This window comes from Porites lutea, chromosome 2 (genome assembly GCF_958299795.1).
Source record: "Porites lutea chromosome 2, jaPorLute2.1, whole genome shotgun sequence".
NCBI lineage: Eukaryota > Metazoa > Cnidaria > Anthozoa > Scleractinia > Poritidae > Porites > Porites lutea.
The window spans coordinates 27036297-27059323 of record NC_133202.1 but is presented as its reverse complement, the minus strand read 5'-3'; the positions used below and the strand labels follow the sequence as shown (position 1 = coordinate 27059323).

The 23027-nt window shown below is 39.9% G+C and overlaps 2 protein-coding genes across 3 annotated transcripts; one reads left to right on the top strand and one right to left on the bottom strand.

The window, feature by feature from the left end:
* Positions 1-287: 287 nt before the first annotated feature.
* LOC140928161 (diphosphomevalonate decarboxylase-like) lies at positions 288-22250 on the bottom strand. 2 transcript variants are annotated; one of them, XM_073377868.1, is made up of 15 exons: positions 22148-22250; positions 21990-22060; positions 21815-21882; positions 21288-21337; positions 20620-20757; positions 17479-17533; positions 16331-16427; positions 15676-15723; positions 14131-14205; positions 11391-11486; positions 10499-10627; positions 6469-6581; positions 3317-3362; positions 3144-3209; positions 289-1019 (listed from the first exon to the last, which is right to left on the bottom strand). In XM_073377868.1, the coding sequence occupies exons 1-15, from the start codon at positions 22236-22238 to the stop codon at positions 948-950; spliced, it is 1215 nt and encodes a 404-aa protein (XP_073233969.1). In that variant the 5' UTR covers positions 22239-22250; the 3' UTR covers positions 289-947. The 2 variants fall into 2 exon arrangements, with proteins under 2 accessions (XP_073233970.1, XP_073233969.1); XM_073377869.1 differs by lacking the exon at positions 21815-21882 and having other exon boundaries at positions 288-1019; positions 22148-22212.
* Positions 8596-9330, top strand: LOC140928014 (uncharacterized). The gene has a single exon (XM_073377729.1). The coding sequence runs from the start codon at positions 8596-8598 to the stop codon at positions 9328-9330; it is 735 nt and encodes a 244-aa protein (XP_073233830.1).
* Positions 22251-23027: the final 777 nt, after the last annotated feature.

The window sequence follows — 23027 nt, the reverse complement described above, 5'->3', positions numbered from 1 at the left end:
TTAAGTCGCTGTTATATAATCTTTGAGCGTTAATTTTGTGCAAGCCCTTGTCCTGATCAGATAAACCCTTTTTTTTTGGGGGGGGGGGGGGGGGATGGGCGTAAGCTTCTTGTAGCACGCGAGATACTGACTGGTTTTGAAAATGTTCATAGGCTGACTATCGCAGGATTACTCGCGCAGTCAACTGAAGCGTGCAAATCTCTAGGGACCTGGGTATAACAGTCGTCCCAAGAGAAATTGAAGACAATGAGCGGTAAAACTTTGGGGAGGGCCAACAAGGTGGATTATGGGAGATGTGCAAATGGCGAATAACAAAATTTAAACATTACCATGACAATGGAGTATTAAAAGAACTAAAATATTTTTCCTTCGTTGACTTTTCTCGAACTCCGCACTTTTCTCAAGGGAAATCTTCACAGTATAGTAATACGAATGGATTTTCATCGGCAGTGTAGACATGACATCAAAACAAGATTACAACAGGTAGTACGGATTTTTTAATGCGTTAATTTCAGGTCGGGAACTTCGCCCAGATGTTTTATGGGGGCAAGGTTGAGGGGTTTGGTTCACATTTCTCACGGTTCGTTTCAAAAAACCTAAGATCGAAATTGTAGGACAAGATAATTTTCACGTTCGATTTATGTTAGTTTATGCTGATCTCAACACAAAAGTTCAAGTTGTGCAATAAAAATTAAAAAAAAAAAAACTGGCTTGCGATCTTTTCATCTTTCAGTACTACCTGCAGTTCGACGAAAAGTCAAGACGCTTTTCTGATACACTCCCCTCTCTTCCAACAGACGTACTGTGAATTCCCCCCTAAAAGGGTACTTGCCTCCTCTTAGGAACGGACGATTCTCTGAGCCCTTCTTCAATTGGCGAATAACGCAATCAGTTGAGCATAATGCCAATCCTTTTGGAAAAGCTGGGCGCGCGTGTTGAGCTCATGGTCAGGATTTAGGAAGCCCGTTATCGTTTAGAAGACTGTACTCTTGTGCCAGCTCACACGGCCCACTTCCTACCTGTTACGGAACAATACAGTATAAGACACAAGGATAAAACTATGTTTCCCACGCAATTTTTCCGGAGATTCTTGATGGGAGTTCCTAGCAATTTTCAATAGGACAACGGAGGAGTGTAAATAATTTTTGCCTCAATCGACCTTTACCCATCATGGTTATCGATCACCTTATGAACGAGGACATTCTTGCGATCAAAAAGGAGGTTCGTTAAATGGAACAAAAATCTTTGACCAGATTGACTAAACTAAATTCGTTTTTCTTGGTATAAGTATACTTTACTTCTCTTAATGCTTACGAGGACTTTTTCGCTTTTTTCCTCGTATTTTTGCATTATTTTTTCTCACTTTTTCTTCTTCCTTTTTACACTTGCGCGTTCAGCGTTATCTATTTTTATCCTATTTAATGATTATTTTCTATGTTATAAAGAAATCGTGTATGTTTAGTTTAAGGTTCTTGCCGATAGCAGTATTTTATTTAATAATTAAGTCATAAATTTTTAAAGGTGGTCCTTTTCATAAGCCTTATTGGCTTCCATGGGCTCCCTTGCCTCATCTTTCTGAATTTTATGTATATATTTGATTTAAATGTGGCAAAATGATAGCAAAACAATAACACAATAGATGGTTTTCACAGTGACGTCATCAAATTGTAAAGTCAAAATAGCGAGGTTTTTCGGGTTCTTATTTATACTAGGTTAAAGATAAATAAAAAAATAAATCTTTGTACAAGTTTCCATTCCAGTAGCATGTTTAATTTCAAAAATACAGCGATTTGAACTCCCGAGTTTTCACAGTGCGTGACACCAAAATGGGAACGCTGTCTCGTCGTAAAAAGGTCTCTTCTCTTGATTTTCAGCAGTGAAACCATTTCAGGTATTAGAAAATATGTTTATGCGCACGTACGCTAGTTCTCGAGTGAAAAGAAAGAGCTTTATAGAAAAAGTGAACTCCAGATGTTTTTGATGATTTCCGGCGGCCACATTGGTACACCAACATGGCGTCTCCACAGAAAGCTCTACGAAGGTGCGTGAAACGTTTCGCCAAATACCTCAGAAACTGTGGGCTACAAAGACCAGAAACTTGGACGTGAAATTGTTTATATATTAGTCTTTTATAACATTTCATTTTCTTGGCTTCTTCCACTGGATGGTTTCCAATTTATTTTTTGTTGCGTGACAGTGAAAACGATCTATTGAGAAACCAAACTGAACGATCCACAGGGTTCGTACCCTTTTTTGAACAAAAAATTCAAGGACTTTTCAAGCACCCATCCTATTTTTCAAGGATCCCATTCAGTACGAAAAAGAGCCCTGAGCCCATGTCTTTTCTAGTTCTTCCACAACATGAGCAATTGTATCGTGAAGGTCTTTCTGTGTTTGCTCCTTTAGGCACTAGAGAATCTGGGTTGGATAAAATTAGCACCGAAATTCAAGGACTTTCCAGCACCGACTGCAATTTTCATGGACTTTCAAAGCCTTGAATTTTTATTTTAAAATTCAAGGACTTTCAAGGTGCGTGCGAACCCTGGATCCAAGTGCGGAGGTGGATCGTTCAGATTGTAATCTAAGATTGGTTTAGTCTTTAATGGAATGATAGATCTAATTTTGAATCGCAATATCCGGATTTGGTCAAATGAAACGCAACCTTATTGGCTATTACAAGGTTGCAAAGGAAACTGGGTCAAAATTTATCCCCCCAAAACGTTCCCATAATGCAATTCAACACAACATTGAAAGGTTGTCACTCAATAACATCCGTCGAAAAGCCCTTAGACACCTGATGAAGGTTATACAACTTAGTATCCCTTATCGCTTAGGTTTTGAGCACTGACTATTGTGATTTGTGTTAGGCAATACTGATTAGGGTTAAGCACTGAAAACAGTGATTAGGGTTAAGCACTAACTTGATTTCAAGAGATTTAAAAGTTTGGTCTTAGTGTAATGTGAAGACAATAAGAAATACTACGTTGTGCAAACTTCATTAAAGTGTCCAATGGCCTTTCGATGGATGTTATTGAGTGTCGACCAGATCGAAAAATTTGGAGCTGGAATAAGATCCTTCCACAATGAACGCCATCCTAGTATAATGGGAATAGTGCTTATGGATTTATCAAGGATAATCACACCTTTGTTGATATGATGTATTTGATAGCTCCCTGGGTTGGTTCAACATTCACTGACTCTAGGAGACCCTGGAGAAAAACAATTTGTGAGTGTCACATTTAACATCTCAAAGACAGGATAAATGATTCAATGCAAAGGATACATTTTTTAGACTTAAAAGTAAAGAGATTCAAACCTTAGGTAAACTTGTCGTAGCATGAATTTCAATCCCTCTGATGAACCTGTCAGAAAAACCGAAATCAGGAAGGAATGACGTGTGAATCGTACATTGTACGGTTATAACCTATTTAAGACTCAATGTAATGAAAATAAAATAACATCCAGACCCTGAGATAAGAGGGGGGACTGGTCTCCAAAAAGTTTTTTTTTTTCGGCCATTCGGGCCTCAGTTTCGTCTAAAAATAAAAGGGGGGCGGGCCCCCCAGGCCCGGGGGGGGTACTGCCATATATGGGCTATATAGGTATGTGCCGCTGTGAAGGGTATGGTTTTCAAGCAGTTTACTCTAGGATAGGGTATATAAATCAGAGCGTTTGGCTCTAGAACAGGGTATCATTTTTCAGGAAACTGATCAGTTGGTTGAAGATTTTATCTAGACTAGGTACACAGCTACTCTAGGATAGGGGGATTTGGGGAGTTTACTCTAGTATAGGGTAGCAAAACTCAGCTGAACTAGCTCTGGTAAAGGTTAAGGGTTCCAGGCTACCAGCGGCACATCCCCACCCAGAAATTCCTAAAGTGCCCCCCCCCCCGGGCCCCCAGGCCCCTCCCCTGGATCCGCCATTGCCAGGTAAAGTTGAAGTTAGGTACATTTTACCCCTCCACACTCAAGGCAGATTCCAAGTATACTTACATTACGCCTGCACTTAAAGACAAACAAAACAAACAAACAAACCCCGCTCATCTCACTTAGGGGTGCTTACCTAACGAAGGTCTCAGGGGAATTAACCCGTTTGTCTTTTCATAAATTATGCGCACTGTAGACGTGAATAAGGCTCAGTTTGAAAGAATCTCTAGAGTATTATCACATGACCTGCACTGGGAAAACGAAACATACAAGCTAGAAAGGTCTTTTGTAGGAGTTTACTCTAGTATAGGGTAGCAAAACTCAGCTGAACTAGCTCTGGTAAAGGTTAAGGGTTCCAGGCTACCAGCGGCACATCCCCACCCAGAAATTCCTAAAGTGCCCCCCCCCCCCGGGCCCCCAGGCCCCTCCCCTGGATCCGCCATTGCCAGGTAAAGTTGAAGTTAGGTACATTTTACCCCTCCACACTCAAGGCAGATTCCAAGTATACTTACATTACGCCTGCACTTAAAGACAAACAAAACAAACAAACAAACCCCGCTCATCTCACTTAGGGGTGCTTACCTAACGAAGGTCTCAGGGGAATTAACCCGTTTGTCTTTTCATAAATTATGCGCACTGTAGACGTGAATAAGGCTCAGTTTGAAAGAATCTCTAGAGTATTATCACATGACCTGCACTGGGAAAACGAAACATACAAGCTAGAAAGGTCTTTTGTAGGAGCGCCTAACATTTGATTGGATTTTTCGGTGGATTTTTTGCACAAATTAAATTGTACTTTTTCTCACCAAGAAAAGCGAAACGGATTGAGCCGTATCATTTGATCCGAAGATTTGGATGCAAGTGTTTTCGCAAAATCTCGAATAGTGGACGCTTACGTAAAACGCGAGTACCGACGCCAAAACTTAATCCTCAGTTGTGTCGCACGAAATCTGTTAACATTGGCTACGAAAATAAAACAGCCGTTACGTCATAAACGGTTTGAAATAGTAAAGATTAATCACTGGAATCCACCACCTTGGGTAGTTCTGTCTTCTCGGAATTTGTCTCCGAGTTATCTTAAGCCTCTGTTTCAAAGCGAAGTTAAGTGCGAAGCCCTTGATATGAAAATAATTTTTTATTCCCATGCAAACATAATTCATTATCACAAAAAAGATTTTGAACTTAGCCTCCTTTTGAAGGTGATAGTTTCTGAGACTCAGAAATGGCCTACTGTGGACAAATGGTACAAACATTTCCAGGAATTCTGGTAATACCGCGGATGGTATAGAGAGAAGTATGACGTCACGTTACCATGGTAGCAAAATTTCTGGATAACAACAATAAGGAGATTTTGCAACAGCAAAAAAGCAAAAGGTTAAGATTGGCACAAGAACAACTTTGCACGACCATCACGCTTTTTTTGTACATTTCGTAGCCGTTGTTGAACGACCGCGACATGAAACTTCCTAATTTCACTCGCCCGCTTTAACGAGTAGGTGAGCACAACACCACAGAAAAACCCAGAAAATTTCGCCAACATTTGACAAATTAAATGAGATCGATGAAGTTTGAAACAGTGCGAATCCACTTTTTAAGTGGCGTTTTGATTTGCTGTCATCCAGAAATTTTGCTACCATGGCAACGTGACGTAACGACTTTTCCTCTCTATTACCTTATTTCCGAAACCATTCCCCCGAGAAAAACCATTCGCTTTGAATTCTCCCCGGAATTACCGGGTTTTCCATACAAATGGTAAGCCGGCTCTCACGGAAAGCTAATATTTTAAGCTATACACATATTGCTTAGGGTGGTGTGTAAATTTCAGCATTTTTCGCGCAATTTAGAGCTATTTTCTATTCTAAACGGTAGCTCTTAATTAATCATGGTAACTGGTTGCTTCTTTTAGTAGATTCTCTTTTGGGGTTAAATAAAGCTCAAGCCGCACCCAGATTTATCCCCATTAGCGTCTTAATTCTAATTTTCACCCCCTGCCTACCGTCGCCAGTTCTCGCCCCTACCACGACGAAGGTGATAGGAAACACCAGTAACCGCCGTATTTTGTGAATTACTAGCAACCTCAAGGTCCGATTTTTAAGCGACGTTTTCGCCCCCCGTCGCCGTCTCGGCAGCTTAAGAAACAACGGGTGCGACGGCTACGAAAACGTCACCTGAAAAGTGAATTCAAACTGCTTCAAACTTTATCGCGCTTTCTCTATCTCGTTTAATTCGTACAAATGTTGGCCAGTTTCTTTGGAGTTGAATTCTAAAGCATTGTATCAAAGTTCAGGAAAAGAAAAGGAAAATTGTTGTTTTGTGTTCCCGTCCTGGACAAAACGTGAAATTAGGTATTTTCACGTTGTAGCCGTGCAATGAAGGGAAAGAAATGTACAAAAAAGCGTGATGCACGTGCAAAGCTGTTATTTTGCCAATCTAAACCTATTGGTGTATTCAGGCCGTTCTCGTTGCCGTCGCCCTCGTCTTTGCTCAAGCTCCCTATTAATCAAGGTCGACACTGTCTACTGTATATTTTGCTGCTACTTACCCGCGATATGTATCTGGAGGGAAAAAATGCTGTATCATGGCCAGGACTTCAGGAACTTCTTTTTCCATCAGAAACAGACATGCGTTTGGTCCGGCATCAAAGGTATAAGCTACCTGAAATGAAACAACAATCTGTGTGATATCTTGCCACAAACTATCATTGCTTATACTATACTCGAGTGGAGTGAAACCTCAGGGTATCAGGGAGACCATCTTGACTCAGAAAACTCCTTACCCACTCATTTTACATCCACATCCAGAATGGAGGTGAAAAGAACTTGGAACATTGTGGAAAAACCCTTCCAAGTAATTGTTACGTAGGACTCTGCCCCTGGTAACAATTTTTGGATTGGCCTTGGGCTCATCCCTTCATTCCCCCTCCCCCAGCAAAACGGAACTTAAGCAACAACGACAGCGGCGGCAACGAGGACAGGAAAAAGGAATACGCCACTTACACATCTCCCATAATGCACCTTATTTGCCCTCCAAAATTTTGTATAAGCATTGTTTTCAATTTCTCTTGGGACGGCTGTAATACCCAGGAGAAATGAAAAACAAAGGTTATGCACAATTTGGGGGGCACATAAGATGCATTAAGGGAGATGTGCAAGTGGCATATAGGTTTAGATTGGCAAAACAACAATTTCGCACGTGCATCACGCTTTTTCGCACATTTCTTTGCTGTCGCTGCACGACTAAAACGTGAAAGTGCCTTATTTCACGTTTTGTCGTGGACGTGAACACAAGACAACAACTCTCTTTTTCTTTTCTTGAACTTTGAAATAGTCTTTTAAAATTCAACTACAAAAAAATTTGCCAACATTTGACGAATTAAACGAGATGGAATAAGCACAAAGTTTGAGGCAACGCGAATTCACTTTATAAGTGAGGTTTTCGTAGCCCTCGCCTTCGTTGTTGGTTAACCTCCTTAATGTTCCCCCCCCCCCCCCCTAAAAAACTTGTTTCTACCCATTTTGCTCAAAATTCAACACTGTTTGGGGTGGAATGGGGGGGGGGTTGCCCGTTTTACTAAAATACAGTTTTGAACTATTTAAGAAGTTGAATTGGCTGTCACTTCACGTCGAGGTGAAAGTAAACATTTGTATTCAAGTTCACAACCGTATTAATGGACATAGCCCAAGCTACACGAACGATCTTCTGGTATTAAATTCGGACATAAATGATCGGAATAGCCGAAATAGCTCCTTGAACTTAGTCTGCCCTCGCTTTAAACGTGAAACCGAAGGGGGGCGTACCTACATTTAGTGGGAGGTCAGCAAAATTATGGGATACAACACCAAATTCTTTAAAGAAGATTGAACGTGTACATAGTTTTAAAAAGGCCTTAATTGACTTTTTTGCATCTTCTTAATTTCCTTTGTTGTAATTTTTATTACTTCCTACGTACAAATTTTTAAATTGTATTTTACTGTTGTATTTTTTAATTGTAATTTCAGTTTATTCTACGTCTATTTTTAATTCTGTGCATGTTTTCAATTGTAATTGTTAACTGTTGCATAATGACGACCGCAGGTTTGTCCGTTTACTTTTTTGCGTTAGGCTGCGTGGAAACGGACGCAACATTGTTGATCAACAACTCCCAACATTGTTGGATGTTACATGTTGCGTCCGTTTGCACACCCTGTTGCCAGGACAGGACTTGTTTTGCAATACTGGTTACGGTGCTCCAACCATTCGTAAACCCTCACGCGAGTAATCTTATTTAAATTAGTGAAAACAATAGATTTTCCTCATTAGCATTAAATTCGGTGTTTAACGTTTGAAAGGAGCCTAACTTTGAGAATAGGCTTATTGTTTTTTTTTTAATTGCATGTATTCCCGTAAAAAGAGTAAATGTAGATGTTTTTTTTTTATCGGCGTGTACATGACTTGGATGTCGTGGCTTGCAGGTTAAAAGGTTGAAGGTTTGTTTTTAGTGGAACATGCACTTAACTTATGTGTCCTTCAACCTTGCCCTGTCGAGCAGCCAATCAAAACATAGGAATTGCTTCATTTAGCCGCTAGCGGAGCAAGCCACTGAGAAATAAGGTTAAGTATTGTGATTTTATTCCAAACACTCCCTCTTATCTGATCTTATCTGAGAGACAACGTTAGTAACGTTCCAAGCATGAAAATCATATGTGCAGGACTAGCAAAAACTGGAACAACGTCCTTGGCGAGCGCTCTAAGGATCCTTGGCTATAAAGTCTACGAATATCCAGAACACGTAGCGTTCAACGGCGAAGAATGGCTTGATATTTACATGAAAGGCAAAAGCCCTGACTTTGTTTCTATGTATAAAGATGTCGATGCGGTAACCGATCGTCCACCAGCCTTCTGGTTTCAAGAAATCTCAGAGGCTTTTCCAGACGCTAAGGTAATTCTAACTGTACGAGACAGCGAAGAAGTCTGGCTGAAAAGCTACATGAAATTAAACTATGTGTTGAGAACTTTAAACGGGAGTGGATTATTGACCAAGCTGTTTATCAAGAGATGGTCTCACTACACATATTACGCACTAGCCGATGTTATGGATAATGCAGCCATGGGTAGCTTACAAACGGAGTCAACTATTTTGTGCAAGAAAAAATATCGCGAGCACAATGAACGAGTGAAGGCCGTCATTCCTGAGGAGCGGCTTTTAGTGTTTAACGTGAAACAAGGCTGGAAACCTTTGTGCAAGTTTCTCGGTTGTGAAATTCCAGATGAAGACTTTCCCTGGTTGAATGCAGGACAAAGTGGCAGCTTGCAAGGATTGGCTCAACGGAAACAAGAACTTGCCCTCACAGTGGTCAAAGTTCTGTCTTTTCTAGTAGTCCTGTTTTGCTTGACTTACTATGTAAATTGTTATTCTAATCACTGAAGTCTTTCTGTAGTGAACTTGTCAAGGTTTTTCTTGTTTTGTTCCGGCGTTTGTTTGCTTTTAAAAGAGTTGCAGCGAAAATTTTAAATTGGTAATACTTCTAACCAAAAGCTCTGGAGTCTTGAATTATCTCTCCCGTACTAAAAAATCTGCAAGTGTGCCACGAAAACGGTGTATTATAATTTACCCCTATTTTAATTATGTAGCATTGTGATGGGGCAACATCTATGAAACTGGTTTACACAAGATCTGTACTAAGAAAAACACATGTACTGCTAATACAACCGAGTACAAACCCGCGTGTAAGAGCCAGGTTTTTAAGAACCAGTTATGCTAAAATTTCCAGTTAGGTCCCCTCTATACAAGAACCTGTTTTGCCTTAAAATTTGAAACAGGATCTTATTTTCAAAATCTAGATTATTCTATCTCGCTCAAATCTATAAAAAAAATTCTGTACACATGGACAAAAAAAATAAGTCAACATTCAGGATCCTCTTTGGAGGCATTTAGGTGGATATCACTCCAAATGCAATGTAACGTATGCAGATTTTATAAAAGGAATAAGCTGCATACGACTAAAATTTAATACTATTCGCTACAGTAAAAGGTTACAGCAAGAGCAGAAAGTGAGAGTAGAGGAGCGTTAACCGCCAAAACACGTCGTCTGTTCGCCATTTTTGTGTTTACGTGCTTAGCGACCATTCAATAATCTTGAGAAAGTGCACCCTGAGATAGCGGGGTCTTAGGTTGCATGTAAACGCGGGTTTTTTCCCCACCTCAACGGGTTACTTCACCACCACCATGTAAACAGGCCCTAAGATGTGCAGCGACGAAAGCTTCAAAAAACCAATAGGTTTAATAAGCGAAAAAACTTTACACTCGCAGCACACTTTTTTTGCACATTTCTTTGCGGAGTCATTACATCACTACGACGTGAAATGCAGAGTAAGTACGTTTGAATAACCGGAATAATCGAGATGAAGATTGAACAAACGCGAATTCATTTTCTAAGCGACGTTTTCGCCGCTGACGCCGTCCTCGCTCGGCTAATAGACTTTACTTTACCAATAGTCAGTCCAATATGACGTGTTTTGAATGCGCAAATGTAAAATGATAACTGAAATGGCCATATGGCAGTAAAATCAGCTATCAACAAAACTAATCTTACCTTTGGCTCGCCGTACAAATTGTTATATCCAGTCACCATTTGAACGACTTTATGCGAGGTGTGGTTCATGTAAGGTGGTGATATAGGAGGGTAGGTATCCTGACACACTGCATGAAGCTGATTACTTTCCTACAAAGTGAGAAAAGTTAGCTCAAGTTAAACTTACTAAGTGAAAACATAGTTAACAATTATTCCTCGAGCCCGAATGGGCTCTGAGCCAATAGCCCATGAGGTCAAAAATATCGAGACAAAACAACTTAAAGCAAGACTTTAATCCTTTTTTGCCGCCAAAAATCCGGCGCTTTTCGCTACTAGTGGGCTATAACATAGAGCCTAGCTAGTAGCAGCTCAACCAATCAGAACGCAGCATTGATAATGACCACTAGTTGGATTTTACTAACATTATTTATTTCATCGATTTTGCAATCACTTGTCGGATCCTTGCAATCTGATTGGCTCGGAGGGTCGTTTCAGTGGAAAATTTCCAGGAGCAATGGAACGTCTGACAAGGTAGTCCTGTTTTCCCAGTGGGAACGTTCCAAACGGGAATTCGTTTTCATTTCTTTACACTTGCCTTTGATACCATTTTCAGATTTTCGCAGTCGTTTTTCGGTAAACGGGACTGATTTGTGCAAAAGATAAATGAGTTTTAGTGCAACGCCAGAAAAATTCACCAACTTTTTACATATTGAACGACAATGGAATAAGAGCGATGAATTTTAAAACAGCGCGAATTCACTTTTTAGGAGACAGTATTCGCCACCGTCGTTGTCTTGGTTGCTTAAGCTACCTAAAGACACTACTTATCAATTTATCACTGCAGACAACTTTGGCTGTTAACCTTTTATTGAATAGAGAAAGGAAATAAAGAAAAACAATTGGTCGAATGTACCTTCATTGTAGTTTCTGCAAACGTCCTGAAATCTCTTTCTAATATGGCCTTTTTTATAACCCCCATTCTCTGGGGGACACAAGATTCAGCTCTTAACTGAAAAAAAAGAGGAAAAAATAGTAACAATTCGTTTAAACAGTTAAAACTCCTACAACTGTTTCTGGCAGTGGAATAGATTAGTGGCGGATCCAGGAAAGGGGCCCGGGGGGCCCCTCCCCCCCCCTTATTTTTAGACCAAACTGAGGCGCGACGAAGGGCCAAAAAAATTTGTTTTGAGACTGGGTCCCCCGTTATCTCAGGGTCTGGATGACCGCCACTGTAGAATTTGGATAAGTAAAAAACCTACCGGTGTAAGTATTTTGTTAAGGGCTTCAGAATGGGACAGTCTCAGGCCCCTTTTAAACGAAGAAAAGATATCCCGGGTCACCCGCCGACCCGAGCTACCCTGGGCGAGCCAACTTATCAGATAGTTTCTTACAAAAAGTGACGAACCGTTTACATGAAAAACGAAAAGTTGGCCTGGCTATATAGCCACGTCACTCTTTTGCGATGGTAGGGTCACCCTCCAATAAAGCTAGCCAGGCCAAATATTTTCTATACAAACACTTTCGCTTGCCCAACCGGGTCAACTCGGTCATAACAGCATGAACATGCGCTGTTTTAGACAACGCGCGAGTGCTGTAAGCTCAGGCAAAGGAAGAGCAAAGGGATCAGCTTTTTTCTCATATAAATGCTCGCTTAAGTTGATTATGTTCCTTGATTGCAATAATTGTACGCTTTCTTTGGGTTTCCCCCCCTTTTTTTTCTGTTACATGGCTAGCTTGTACCTTGGTTATATTAACTGTACGCTTTTTTCTTTAGTTAATAAATTTACGAATTGTAAAAAAAACTTTGACACGGCTGGGAGGTTGACCTTTATACCCTGGACCAATGTAAGCCATATGAAATAAACGGAGATTCAGTTCAGTATGGCTTGGGGCGTGCGACACTCTGCCTTCATCGCTTTTGAAACCATCATCAGGCACGCGTGGTATTTGTTAATCTGCCTGATTTAATTGGTACTTAATGTAAGTAGTCTTTTGGTTGTCACTGGTTCCTCCTGCTATGAAAGCGGCCATGTCATGATTTAAGCTGAGTTGAAATTAAACCAGATTATTCATTCCAATTATTTCTCCGTTTCTGATTGGCTAGAATCACATGCATAATTCATTATAATCAGCTACTGTTCACCAAGTTTGGAAGAATTTTGCCATATATAAAATTGAACCAATGACGTCAAAAGTGCAGTAAAGTTGCAGATTATTGAACCATTAGCCGAGAGGACCTGGGGAAGAGATTGAGTTGTTTTCGGAGTAAATAATGGCGGAACATTCTACTCGTTTCACGACGAACTATTGTCTAAAAACATGGCAAGAACAGCAAGACGACAACTCGACGGACGACATCTACTATTTGGAGATATTTGCAGACCTGAACAGCCCTTTACCTCCTAAACTTCCCGATAAAGATGCACGATTGATTTGAACAAACATCGACGGAGGTAAGCATGTTTTAGCTTGTTATTAAACTTGGAATTATTTTTGAACTAATAATAAGGCAATTATTGAATTCGGCTTTCGTAGGATATGAAGAATTATGCAGATCGAGGAGGGTGTTATCCACCGAGGCTGACTAAATATCCCTAATTGTTCTCAGTCCCCTCTCCTTATATGTATGGCTCTAAAAAATTGTTATCGAATGGTTCTGATCACAAGGAACACAAGGCAGGATCGGTTTTTGTCGATTGTTTAACAACACAGGAGGTTAACATTAAAAATTTGGTCCATTTTTTTCCAATTGCAATCGGGTTTTCATCCTGAGCATTAAAACTCAAAAATGTGCGCATATATTACAGTTGAGCCTTTCTCGTCCCCAGAACCTCCTGGAGGCCTGAGTATGAGGACCAAGAGGCTTTGTGGACACAAGATTTGAAGTCCTAGATTTGAGGACTTCCGGTCATTTCTGATTCTTATAACGTTTCTAATAGCGGTCAATTGCTCTTGCCCAAGTGTCATCAAAGCTTTTAAAGAAAATCCTCCAACTTTCATTTGAATCGGAAATGACCGGAAGTGCTAAAATATAGGACTTCAAATGCTGTGTCCCTCGTGTCCCAAGAGCCACCTTATCCTCGTGCTCAGGCCCCAGGAGGCTCTGGGGAGGAGAATGCAGTTGACCCAGTCGAGCAATTTTGAATATCGTATTTTCTCGAATAATAGCCGAGGGCGATTATTTCTTTTTTCGCACAAAAAGGGAGCGATTATTCGAGGGAGGCGATTATTTCAAATATTGTTTACCGGAAGTCGTGCCCTAAATATTTTGTTTCATTTTTCCTCTAAATCCAAAAATAATCACATCAAATAATCTGAACATGGGTTTTTTTGTTCCAAATTTAGTTCCTTGATGAATTCATCACTGATCAGTTTTGATAGATCACATTGCACTTCAACTTGACGGGATCAGGAAGAGAAGATGGCGAGAGGGACGGGAAGGGGGCGATTATTCGAGGGATACAATTATTTTAAATATTTCCGTCAAAGGAGGGCGATTATTCGAGGGAGGCGATTAATCGAGGGACGGCTATCATTTGAGGAAATACGGTGACACTGAACCAGTATTTCGGCGTTTTCTTTGATTCCAATGTGTTTTTGGAGTTTAAGAGTAATAGCAAAAAAGAGATTTATAGTAACATAGCTCTAATTACCTTAAGCAAATCACTGCTTTCTACACTTCTTCTCATTCCCTCTGTACTACTTGTGCCTTTTTTGTTGTCGTTTACCTAAAAAAATAAATTGATGTGAAAGTCAAAAGTGACAGGACAAATGATTATTAACAAAGGGTTACTTTAGTCCATATTCTGACTCTGTAACACCCAAAATACCTCATCAAAAAGGTCACTGCGATGTACAGTGGAACCTCGATACATTACAGTGATTTTGTTATCTCTGCGTCCTGCGTCCCTGACGTATAAAAATCCTCCAAGACACGAAATAATTCATGGCACGCGTCCGGTAGGACACAAAGATCGTTCGACTGACCTGAACATGTGTATTTGTAGAAATATCCCATTCCTGTAATTTCTGTGGTAGTAATTAAGGCTGTCGTTTAACGATGCATATTTCTTTTGGCCTTTTTTTTAAATTTGCTGTGCTTTAAGACAGAAGTAATTTATTTTAATTTCTGAACACTGCAATACAGAGCATTGTAGTCTGTCTGCAAATTAACTGTCTGTTTACATAAAGACCCAAGCATTTTCAATTTCCGACTTGTTTTTTTTTTAACTGGGACTCATGATTTTTCACAAGACGAGTCCCAGGACTCACCATAATTATTTGTAGCAAAATCACTCTACAACGAATCTCTATAACAAAGTTCTCAGAATAACGAACGATTTTCTTTACCTCAGTAACAGTAAAATATATGAAAAACAACCTCGATATAACGAACCTCATTCTAGCGAAAATTTTCTCAGTCTCCCGGCCCTTCATTAAATCAAGGTTCCACTGTATTTTTTAAAAATTCAACATGTATCTCTATGTCGCAAATAGGTATGGAGGACCCCACCAACTGCAACTGCAAATTACATCAAGACATACGGGGCTTTCAAACTGGAAGTATTGTTTCTTTTCATACACAGGATGTTAATTATTCACAGGCAGGCGTCCAGTATTGTGTCTCTGGTAACCATAATAAATGAGTTTCAAGATTCAGATTTTTTCAGTACTATCCACCATGTTAGAGGCTCCTTTTGTCTTCTTGAGTGAGAAGTCCTGAGAAGAGGAGGCTCTGCCTGAATCACGTCAAACCTTTGAGTTACGGCAGCCCAAACTTCTGGACAAGCGAGTCAATCTTGTTTTCTCTCGTCAAAGTGGTTTTTTGGAATGTGAGCATCAGTTTATTGATAAATCGATGATCATAACCGAGCCCACTGTCCTAGCACGATCATGGAGCCGAGCTATTAGGCCTGGGTTTCAAACTATGTTGCGCATGCTAAACAAAGATGCAGAGTCTTTCTCGAGTTCGCCAAAATTAAGCAAGCAAAAGAAACGCTCTGCTGACAGGACACCATGTTAGAGGCAGTAGTCTGCTAAAAATGCAGATTTGTGCATTTTTAGTATCATTGTGAAACTCTGTTATTTTCCAAGGCTAAGGAGGGAAAACATGACAGTATAAGCAAGGCCCATACTGCTTTTGGCCCGGTCATCGCGTCTGGACACCATCTGAAAATTATTTTGAGGCGTGTACTTACTACCAGTATAAGTACTCTCAATCCTGGCCAGTGCTCCTCTGAAGCAATCTGAAAACAAAGAGGTTGTAGATATAATGCTGACCCAAATAATTAACACTTACTCCAGTTGCTCCGGAAAACTATTACACTGCTATACAATCTAGACTTGGGATGGGGTGTGGAGTTTTGGCTTCTACACAATAACACTAGATAAGGTTTGCAGAATATGCAGCTGGGCATGGACTGGTAAAGTCATTTCAGTCACTCCAGAAATCTGTGGCACTACATTGCATACAATCAGCGACAAAATTGTTGAGACAAAGCCCTAAAATGGGGTAACTTCGTAGACCAAAAAAATCCACACCCCTACCCATCCCACCAATCAAAGTTAGGGTGTTTGTTGTATTTTACATGTACAGGAAGCTCGAATGGTGGCCCAACATTGCATGGAGGGGGTGGGGATGGGAAAGCTCTATTTTCTCCCTTTTGAAGTCGGTAAAACATCAGAAAGGCCATTTAGGGCAAAGTGTCTCTACTAACTTTGTCACCAATTGTAGTCTTGGGGTTGGGTGTGGAGTTTTTCCTTCTAGATTAGGTTAGGTTTGCAAAACACAGCTAAGCATTCCCTGGAATAGATTGACAATGTCAGGTTACTTTGAAGGCAATTGTTAGTCACCTGTTTAGCAATGCTGTCAGAACCATCCTTCTTTTCTCCTTTCTCCCACGCTACAAAGCCTCCATACATGCTGCGGCAAGCACTTCCTGAGCCCTGTCTGAACAAGAAAAAATTATTAAAATTAACAACTGGAAATAAATAAAAACCATAAGAAAGTCCTCTTCTAATTTCCAATAGAATACCTTCCAAAAAAACTATCAAATCTGCCTTTTTTATTGTTGTTGTATATTTTAAATGTTTATTCTCCTGCAATTATCAACACTCAAACAGGTACAGGTGAATGTACTTTCTTTGAAGTGGGGCTTGAAGGTTGCAAAAGAGTTTTTAGGTGGCTATTGAAAACCTGGATCAGGACGCATCAGATCAACCCTGCAACCCTTTCCCTAGTTTCCTGTCTTTAAATGAGTTACAGCTCGATCTGCATAATTCTTCACATAACACTCAGCCTCATTCAATAATTTATTTCATTACTCATTCAAAATATTTCTCCTTTTCTGATTGGCTAAAATCACATGTATAATTCATCATAACCAGCTATTGTCAACCAAATTTGGAAGAATTTTGCCATATTGAACTGATGACGTAAAGAGCAGCAAAGTTGCAGATTATTGAACCATTATTATAAACTGTGAAGACCTGGGGATGAGATTGAGTTGTTCTGGTAGTGAGAACAAATATGGTGGAACATTTCAATTGTTTCACCAGGGAGAAATAGTGAACTGTTGGCTAAAAACATAGGAACAACAGCAAAGAGACTACTCGAAGGGCGACATCAGCTATTTGGAGAATATCAATTTTGCAGAGCTGAACAACCCTTTATCTCCTAAACTTGCCAATTAACGTGCACTATTGAAGATGAACTTTACCATCAATGTAGCCTGCGTGGCAGGCGCAAAAAGGGGAGGGAGAGGGGGAGGGAGAAAAGCACCCAACCCTACCCTCCTCCCTTTTTTCCTTTTTCCCTATCCCCTACCCCTTTCGACGCCTGCTATGCAGGCTACCATCAATGGAGGTAAAAAGCATGTTTTAGCTTGTTTTTAAACTAGGAATTATTTTGAATGAATATTTTATAAAATAATTATTGAATTCGGCTTTTGTATCATGGAGATTTCTGACGGTGTTATCCACCGAGGCTGTAGGCATTTTACCTTGCAATGCCCGAAAGTTCACCACTGACTCGAAATAACTTTGAAAGAGCAAACACTGCAGAGACAAACAACAATGGACACATAAATGGTCATAAAAAGATTTTAAAAATCAAAGAGATATGCAGTGTTTTGATTTTAACAAAACTGTTCAGAGTCCCTGTTGACAAAATCATGATAGACAATTCACCAGCTCACTGCAGAATATAAATTTATTAACATTTTTGCTTGGCTTTAACCTAAAACCAGTGGAGATATTGAAAACCAAGAGGGGGCAAAAAGTAAGTGAAATACAGTTTGCTTCAACCTTACTGGAATTGAAGGAAAGAAATGTCTTAATAAAAATTTATGGGTGGACGAATTTCAAGAAAATCCTCATTCACATTATTTTGGAATTTTTAGCTAAATCTTAATTAATCTCTCAAGGTCATTGTCCTACAAGGATCACTTCACTCTTAAGGGCCTGGAGTAGACTTATCATTGCCAACTAGTTCCAGTTTTTGAAGATGGGAGACCTTAAATATGAGTGCAAAAAATGTAACATTGTACTATTTTTGCACAGTCACACATTGCCATGGTATGCTTGTGGTCTTAGTAGGGCACATGATCAGAAAAACTTGTGCTTTGTTGTTGTTATATTTTTGGTGGCCATTAAAAGGTTGAATGTATTGCCAGCGTCCTTCTTAAGTGTTTGGGACCACTATTGTTACGTCAGGTGTCAGGAGAAATCAAGTAAAAATCTTCAAGCAAGAAATTCAGCACCTTTTAGTTGGCCCTTTGGACATTTTTGAGAATTTGGATCATGATACAGTGACAGGATTTGAGCAAATAATGCCAACCACACCAGGAGAAAGCAACAGGGCCAAGAGCAGCAGCAGCACAGCAACACCTCCATGCCCTGCAGCACTGAAGCAAATATTTACCTCTAATTATGTCCCAGTACCTCCTAGACTAGACCTTTGTGGTGACTTAGCAGAAGTCTTGGAGTTGTGGAATAATTACTGCATACATAGGCAAGAGTAATACGATTTATGAACACTACAAATTTTATCTTAGAGCAAAAGAACCCACCAAAAAAATTGAAATCTATGCATCTGCACTTCGCACAATGGCTGATACCTGTGCCTTTGGATCCCTCAAGGAAGAAATGATTAAAGACAGACTCCTATGTGGTATTTCAGACAGCGGACCACGCAAGAAGCTGCTGCAAGAAGCAGACCTTATATTGGAGAAATGCATGAACTATAGCAGATGAGGCTGCAAACAGCCAGCTGAAAGAGATTGACCTCCAGCCAATGCAGAAGCAGTCAACTGAATGACTACAAAAAGGCAAGGGCAATGAGAGTGTGCAAAAACTGTGACAGAAAACATGAGTGAGGAATGGAGAAATGCCCAGCATATGACAAAACCTGTACAAAGTGTTTCAAACAAAACCACTTTCATTCTGTCTGCCTACAAACAAGACAGGAGGCAAGCTGCAGTTAGAAGTTGACAATAAAGTGACACCTGTTGTAATACCACCCCGGCGTGTCCCTGTGGCAATTAAAGTAAGATTGAAGGAAGAACTTGATCACCTTGAAAGCCTGGAAGTAACCAGAAGAGAAGATGAACCTACAGAATGGGTATCCAGCATGGTTGTGACTCAGAAGCCAAATGGAAAAGTTTAATAGGGTTTGCCTCGACCCAAAGCACCTAAATCAAGCATGGAAGAGGAGACACTACCCACTACCTGTGGCGGAGGAAATTTTGCCAGAGCTATCCAAAGTAAAAGTGTTCGCAAAAGCTGACCTGAAGGATGGATTCCTTCATATACAACTTGACTAAGAGTCCAGTAAGCTCACGACATTTCATACCCCTTGGGAAAGGTTCTGGTGGCTCTGCATGCCATATGGTATCTGCGCAGCACCAGACTGTTTCCAATAACAGGTCGACCAATGCCTTGAAAGGCTGAAGGGAGTGTATAGGATAGCAGATGATTTACTCATCATTGGCCAAGGGGACACTGATGAAAAGGCTGTCCTTGGCCATGACCAAAACCTGAAGAACCTTCTAGAGCATTGCAGGGGAAGAAATATAAAGCTGAACAAGAGGTTCCAGTTCAAAAGCAGTGAAATGTCATTCATTGGCCATGTAATGATGATGAATTGGTCTGAGGGCAGATCCTGAGAAAGTTGAAGCAGTTATCAAGATGGAGCAACCAGCAGATGTACCAGCAGTGCAGAGATTCACTGGGCTAGTGAAGTACCTGTCCAAGTTCCAACAAGACCTATCAGAAATGTGTGAGCCATTGTGGACATTGAACACTTTATCAAACTGCTGAATTTGTTTATTCAGAGTTTCCCAGTCAGTGCTTGCATTGTTGTTGCATTGTAGCTAGTCAACTCTTAATGTAATAACGTTTTTTTTCTTAAAGGAGGATTAAGATGTCATGGTATACCTGTGGTCTTAGGTAACGTGATCAGAAAAACTTGTGCTTTGTTGTTGTTGTAATTTTAGTGGCCATCAAAAGGTTGAATTTATCACCAGCATCCTTCCTAAGTGTTTGGGACCATTATCATTAAAGGTTCTAACTGTCGTTCTGAAGAGAAAAGTGTCTTGGAGCCACTTGATTCCTTAAACCTCAATCGCTGGCAGTAAAAATTCATATTTTTCCTGTTCTGAGGCCATAAAACCTTTTACTACTTCTGAGGCAATCTCATTTTTTAAAACATGATTTCTTTCTTAGCCAGTTTAATCAATAATGTAAAGAAAAAAAGGCAAATCAAGGGGTTTGAAAAATTATATCAATACCTACTCCGCAGAAAGCTAAAATTTTGTGGGGAGAGTTCCCAGAGACCCAAACTGATTAACAGGAAAAGTATCAATACCCACCCATAAAAATAAGAAATATTGAGAGGAAGGGTGTCTTTAATGACTTAAATGCCAAAATGTTTTAAGAAACGTGTGACACTACCATAATGAAGTAAACTGGAATTTGCACAGAGGGTGGGATTTGAAACCAAAACAATCCAATGATAGGGGTAGTACATGTATGGTTATTTTCTGGAGCTACACAAGCCCCTTAAATGAAAGTTTTTCACTTTTTTTTTTCTAGTCAGTGGGAGTTTAAGAAGGACGGCAACAAGTCAATTCGTACACATGTACCTAGGCAAGAATAGCCAGCAGCTGAGGATGCCAGTCCTGCTGCTGTCGGAAAGTTGTTCTCAGAACAGATATGAACACGACAGTCCTTGAGTTCTGACCACCTGCTGTTAAGATGATCACTCTTACACAGTTCTCGAACTAAAAATGAATTAGAATACACACAGTTAAATATCCTGTAGGAAATGCTAACACCAGGGGTAATATCATATTTTATTAATACATTGATCACTGATAAGGACCACTGTACATAAATATTACAGGTTAATAAAGCTTCTTGTTCAATATCAAAAATATCAGACAGACAGCATGCACCTTCCAATATGTGTGCTTTTTCCTTTTGCAAAGAGAAGTCACTTAGAATTTCACCATAACCTGAACTCTGATAAAAGTTTCTTAGAATCATTTTGAGATTAGATAATGGCTGAAAGCCAGCTTTACAACGATAGCTCAACATCGCAACAAACGTTTATACAGCTATTTTGAGAAAGGTTGTCCGAAAAAATGTGCACGCGACAATCCCAATAGGTAATGCGGGATATGATCAATACCCTGTTCCCAACACTGTAGCTGTCGAACCTACGGTACTATTGTTGTTTTCCTTTAGCACTTAAATCATCAGTATAACAAAATGTTTTTTTCAATATCTAATTATGTATCAAAAATCTCACTTTTTAACAGGCACTTTTGAATTCTGGGCATCTCAGCAATTTCTTGCTTCCTATACATAAATAAAAAAGATTGGAAGGTAAAACCTTATGGACTGATTACGAACATTCACCATTGCAAGTCATCAACAAAGAAGAAGAAATCCTTTATTAAAGCCTTAAGAGTGATAAGTATAAAATTTCTCCTCATTTTTAATATTCTCGCAAAGCGAATTTATAAATTTGTTGCGCACGACAACAATTGCTAATTAAGGCATGATATTGCTTTGGTCATAAATTGTAATATCAAAATAATAATAATAATATAACAATATTATTATCATTATTATTATTATTATTATTATTATTATTATTATTATTATTATTATTATCATTTTGATATTACGATTTAAAGGTTTTAAAAGTGTGGCAACATCCTCATCCTGGGACCCAGACTTTCAGTCAAATTCCTGAGGAAATAATCGTTATTTTTTTCAACGATACTGTAGAGACATAAAAAAGTGAAAGCACAGCGTTTATACAGCTCTCACCTTCCATTAAGCCATAAACAGTCTTCTGAAAATTTGTGGCTGGCTGCGACAGTGGTAATGGAGTGCAGCTTAAAGCAAATCAAACACGGGTGTTTTTGGTTAAGTTTATAGCACTTTCAATGACAAATAACTGTCTAGAAGGGCAATTTTACACATACAATGGAATAAGTCCTACCTCATCGTTATTGAGAGTGGCACTAAGGGAAGAATTCAGTGGTAATATGAGTTCCTCGTCTCTTTTCCCCCCTATAAAGAAAAATAACCAAAAAATGCATTTCTAATCTTACATAATAAAAATTAACACATAAAACCATTTTATTGTATTTTACTTACAATATTTTATGACGGCAATATTTACTGGGCTCTGGCAAGTAACCATATGAACGTAATTACCCTTGCTTTGTAAACCCAACTCCTCCGCCATCTTGAATGTGAACGGGTAAGCCCTGGGAACGACCCACGAGGTGAAGGTTACTACTTTATGTAAGACAATGCTACTGAAAGTGCACTGATCTAATTTCTTCGAGGCCCAAATCTCAAATTACACAGTACAAAATGCAGACTGCAGACTGACTGCAGACCATTGTTTTCAGGGGTAGAGGACAATGCGTTTATTGTTGTTTCGTTCTCATTTGCATGGTGAGAACAATGGTTTGCAGCAGTCTGCAATCTGCATTTTTTACTGAGAAAAGGCTCAAATATTTTCTCTTGCGTTCGGCAAAATGTCGCTCCCAGCTCTACCCTCTCTGCCTGGAATAAAAGGCTCCTGCACCTGCGGTGAAGAGGAAAGGGAATGAAAAAGGAGAAAGGCCAAGGGAACACACATTTGTTTAGCCTTTTGGGGTAGCTAGAGTCTGGTCCCAGGCAACAATGGGGACACTTTCTGTCGCAGGAGTACTACAGGAATCTTATTCGAGAAAATTATAATTCTAATATTATCAAAATATTAAAGCTATATCGACTGAATTTTCAGTTCCCTGTCGGGTTTCATTACCCACTGCAAGAGCAGGCCCTAAAAGGATTTGGCAAATTTTTGACGAGCTCTTTCCTGGATTTAGATGACCAATGACGTTATTTCTAACCTGTACCTCCGTAGCCTGTGAACAGCAGGCGTATTTCCGGTCGTCGCTTCTCCCCTGGGGGCGTCAGGACGTGCCTTGTGGGAGCCACGCAGTCATGATGATTTCTCGTGATTTCCTGAATTCCGCCCGCA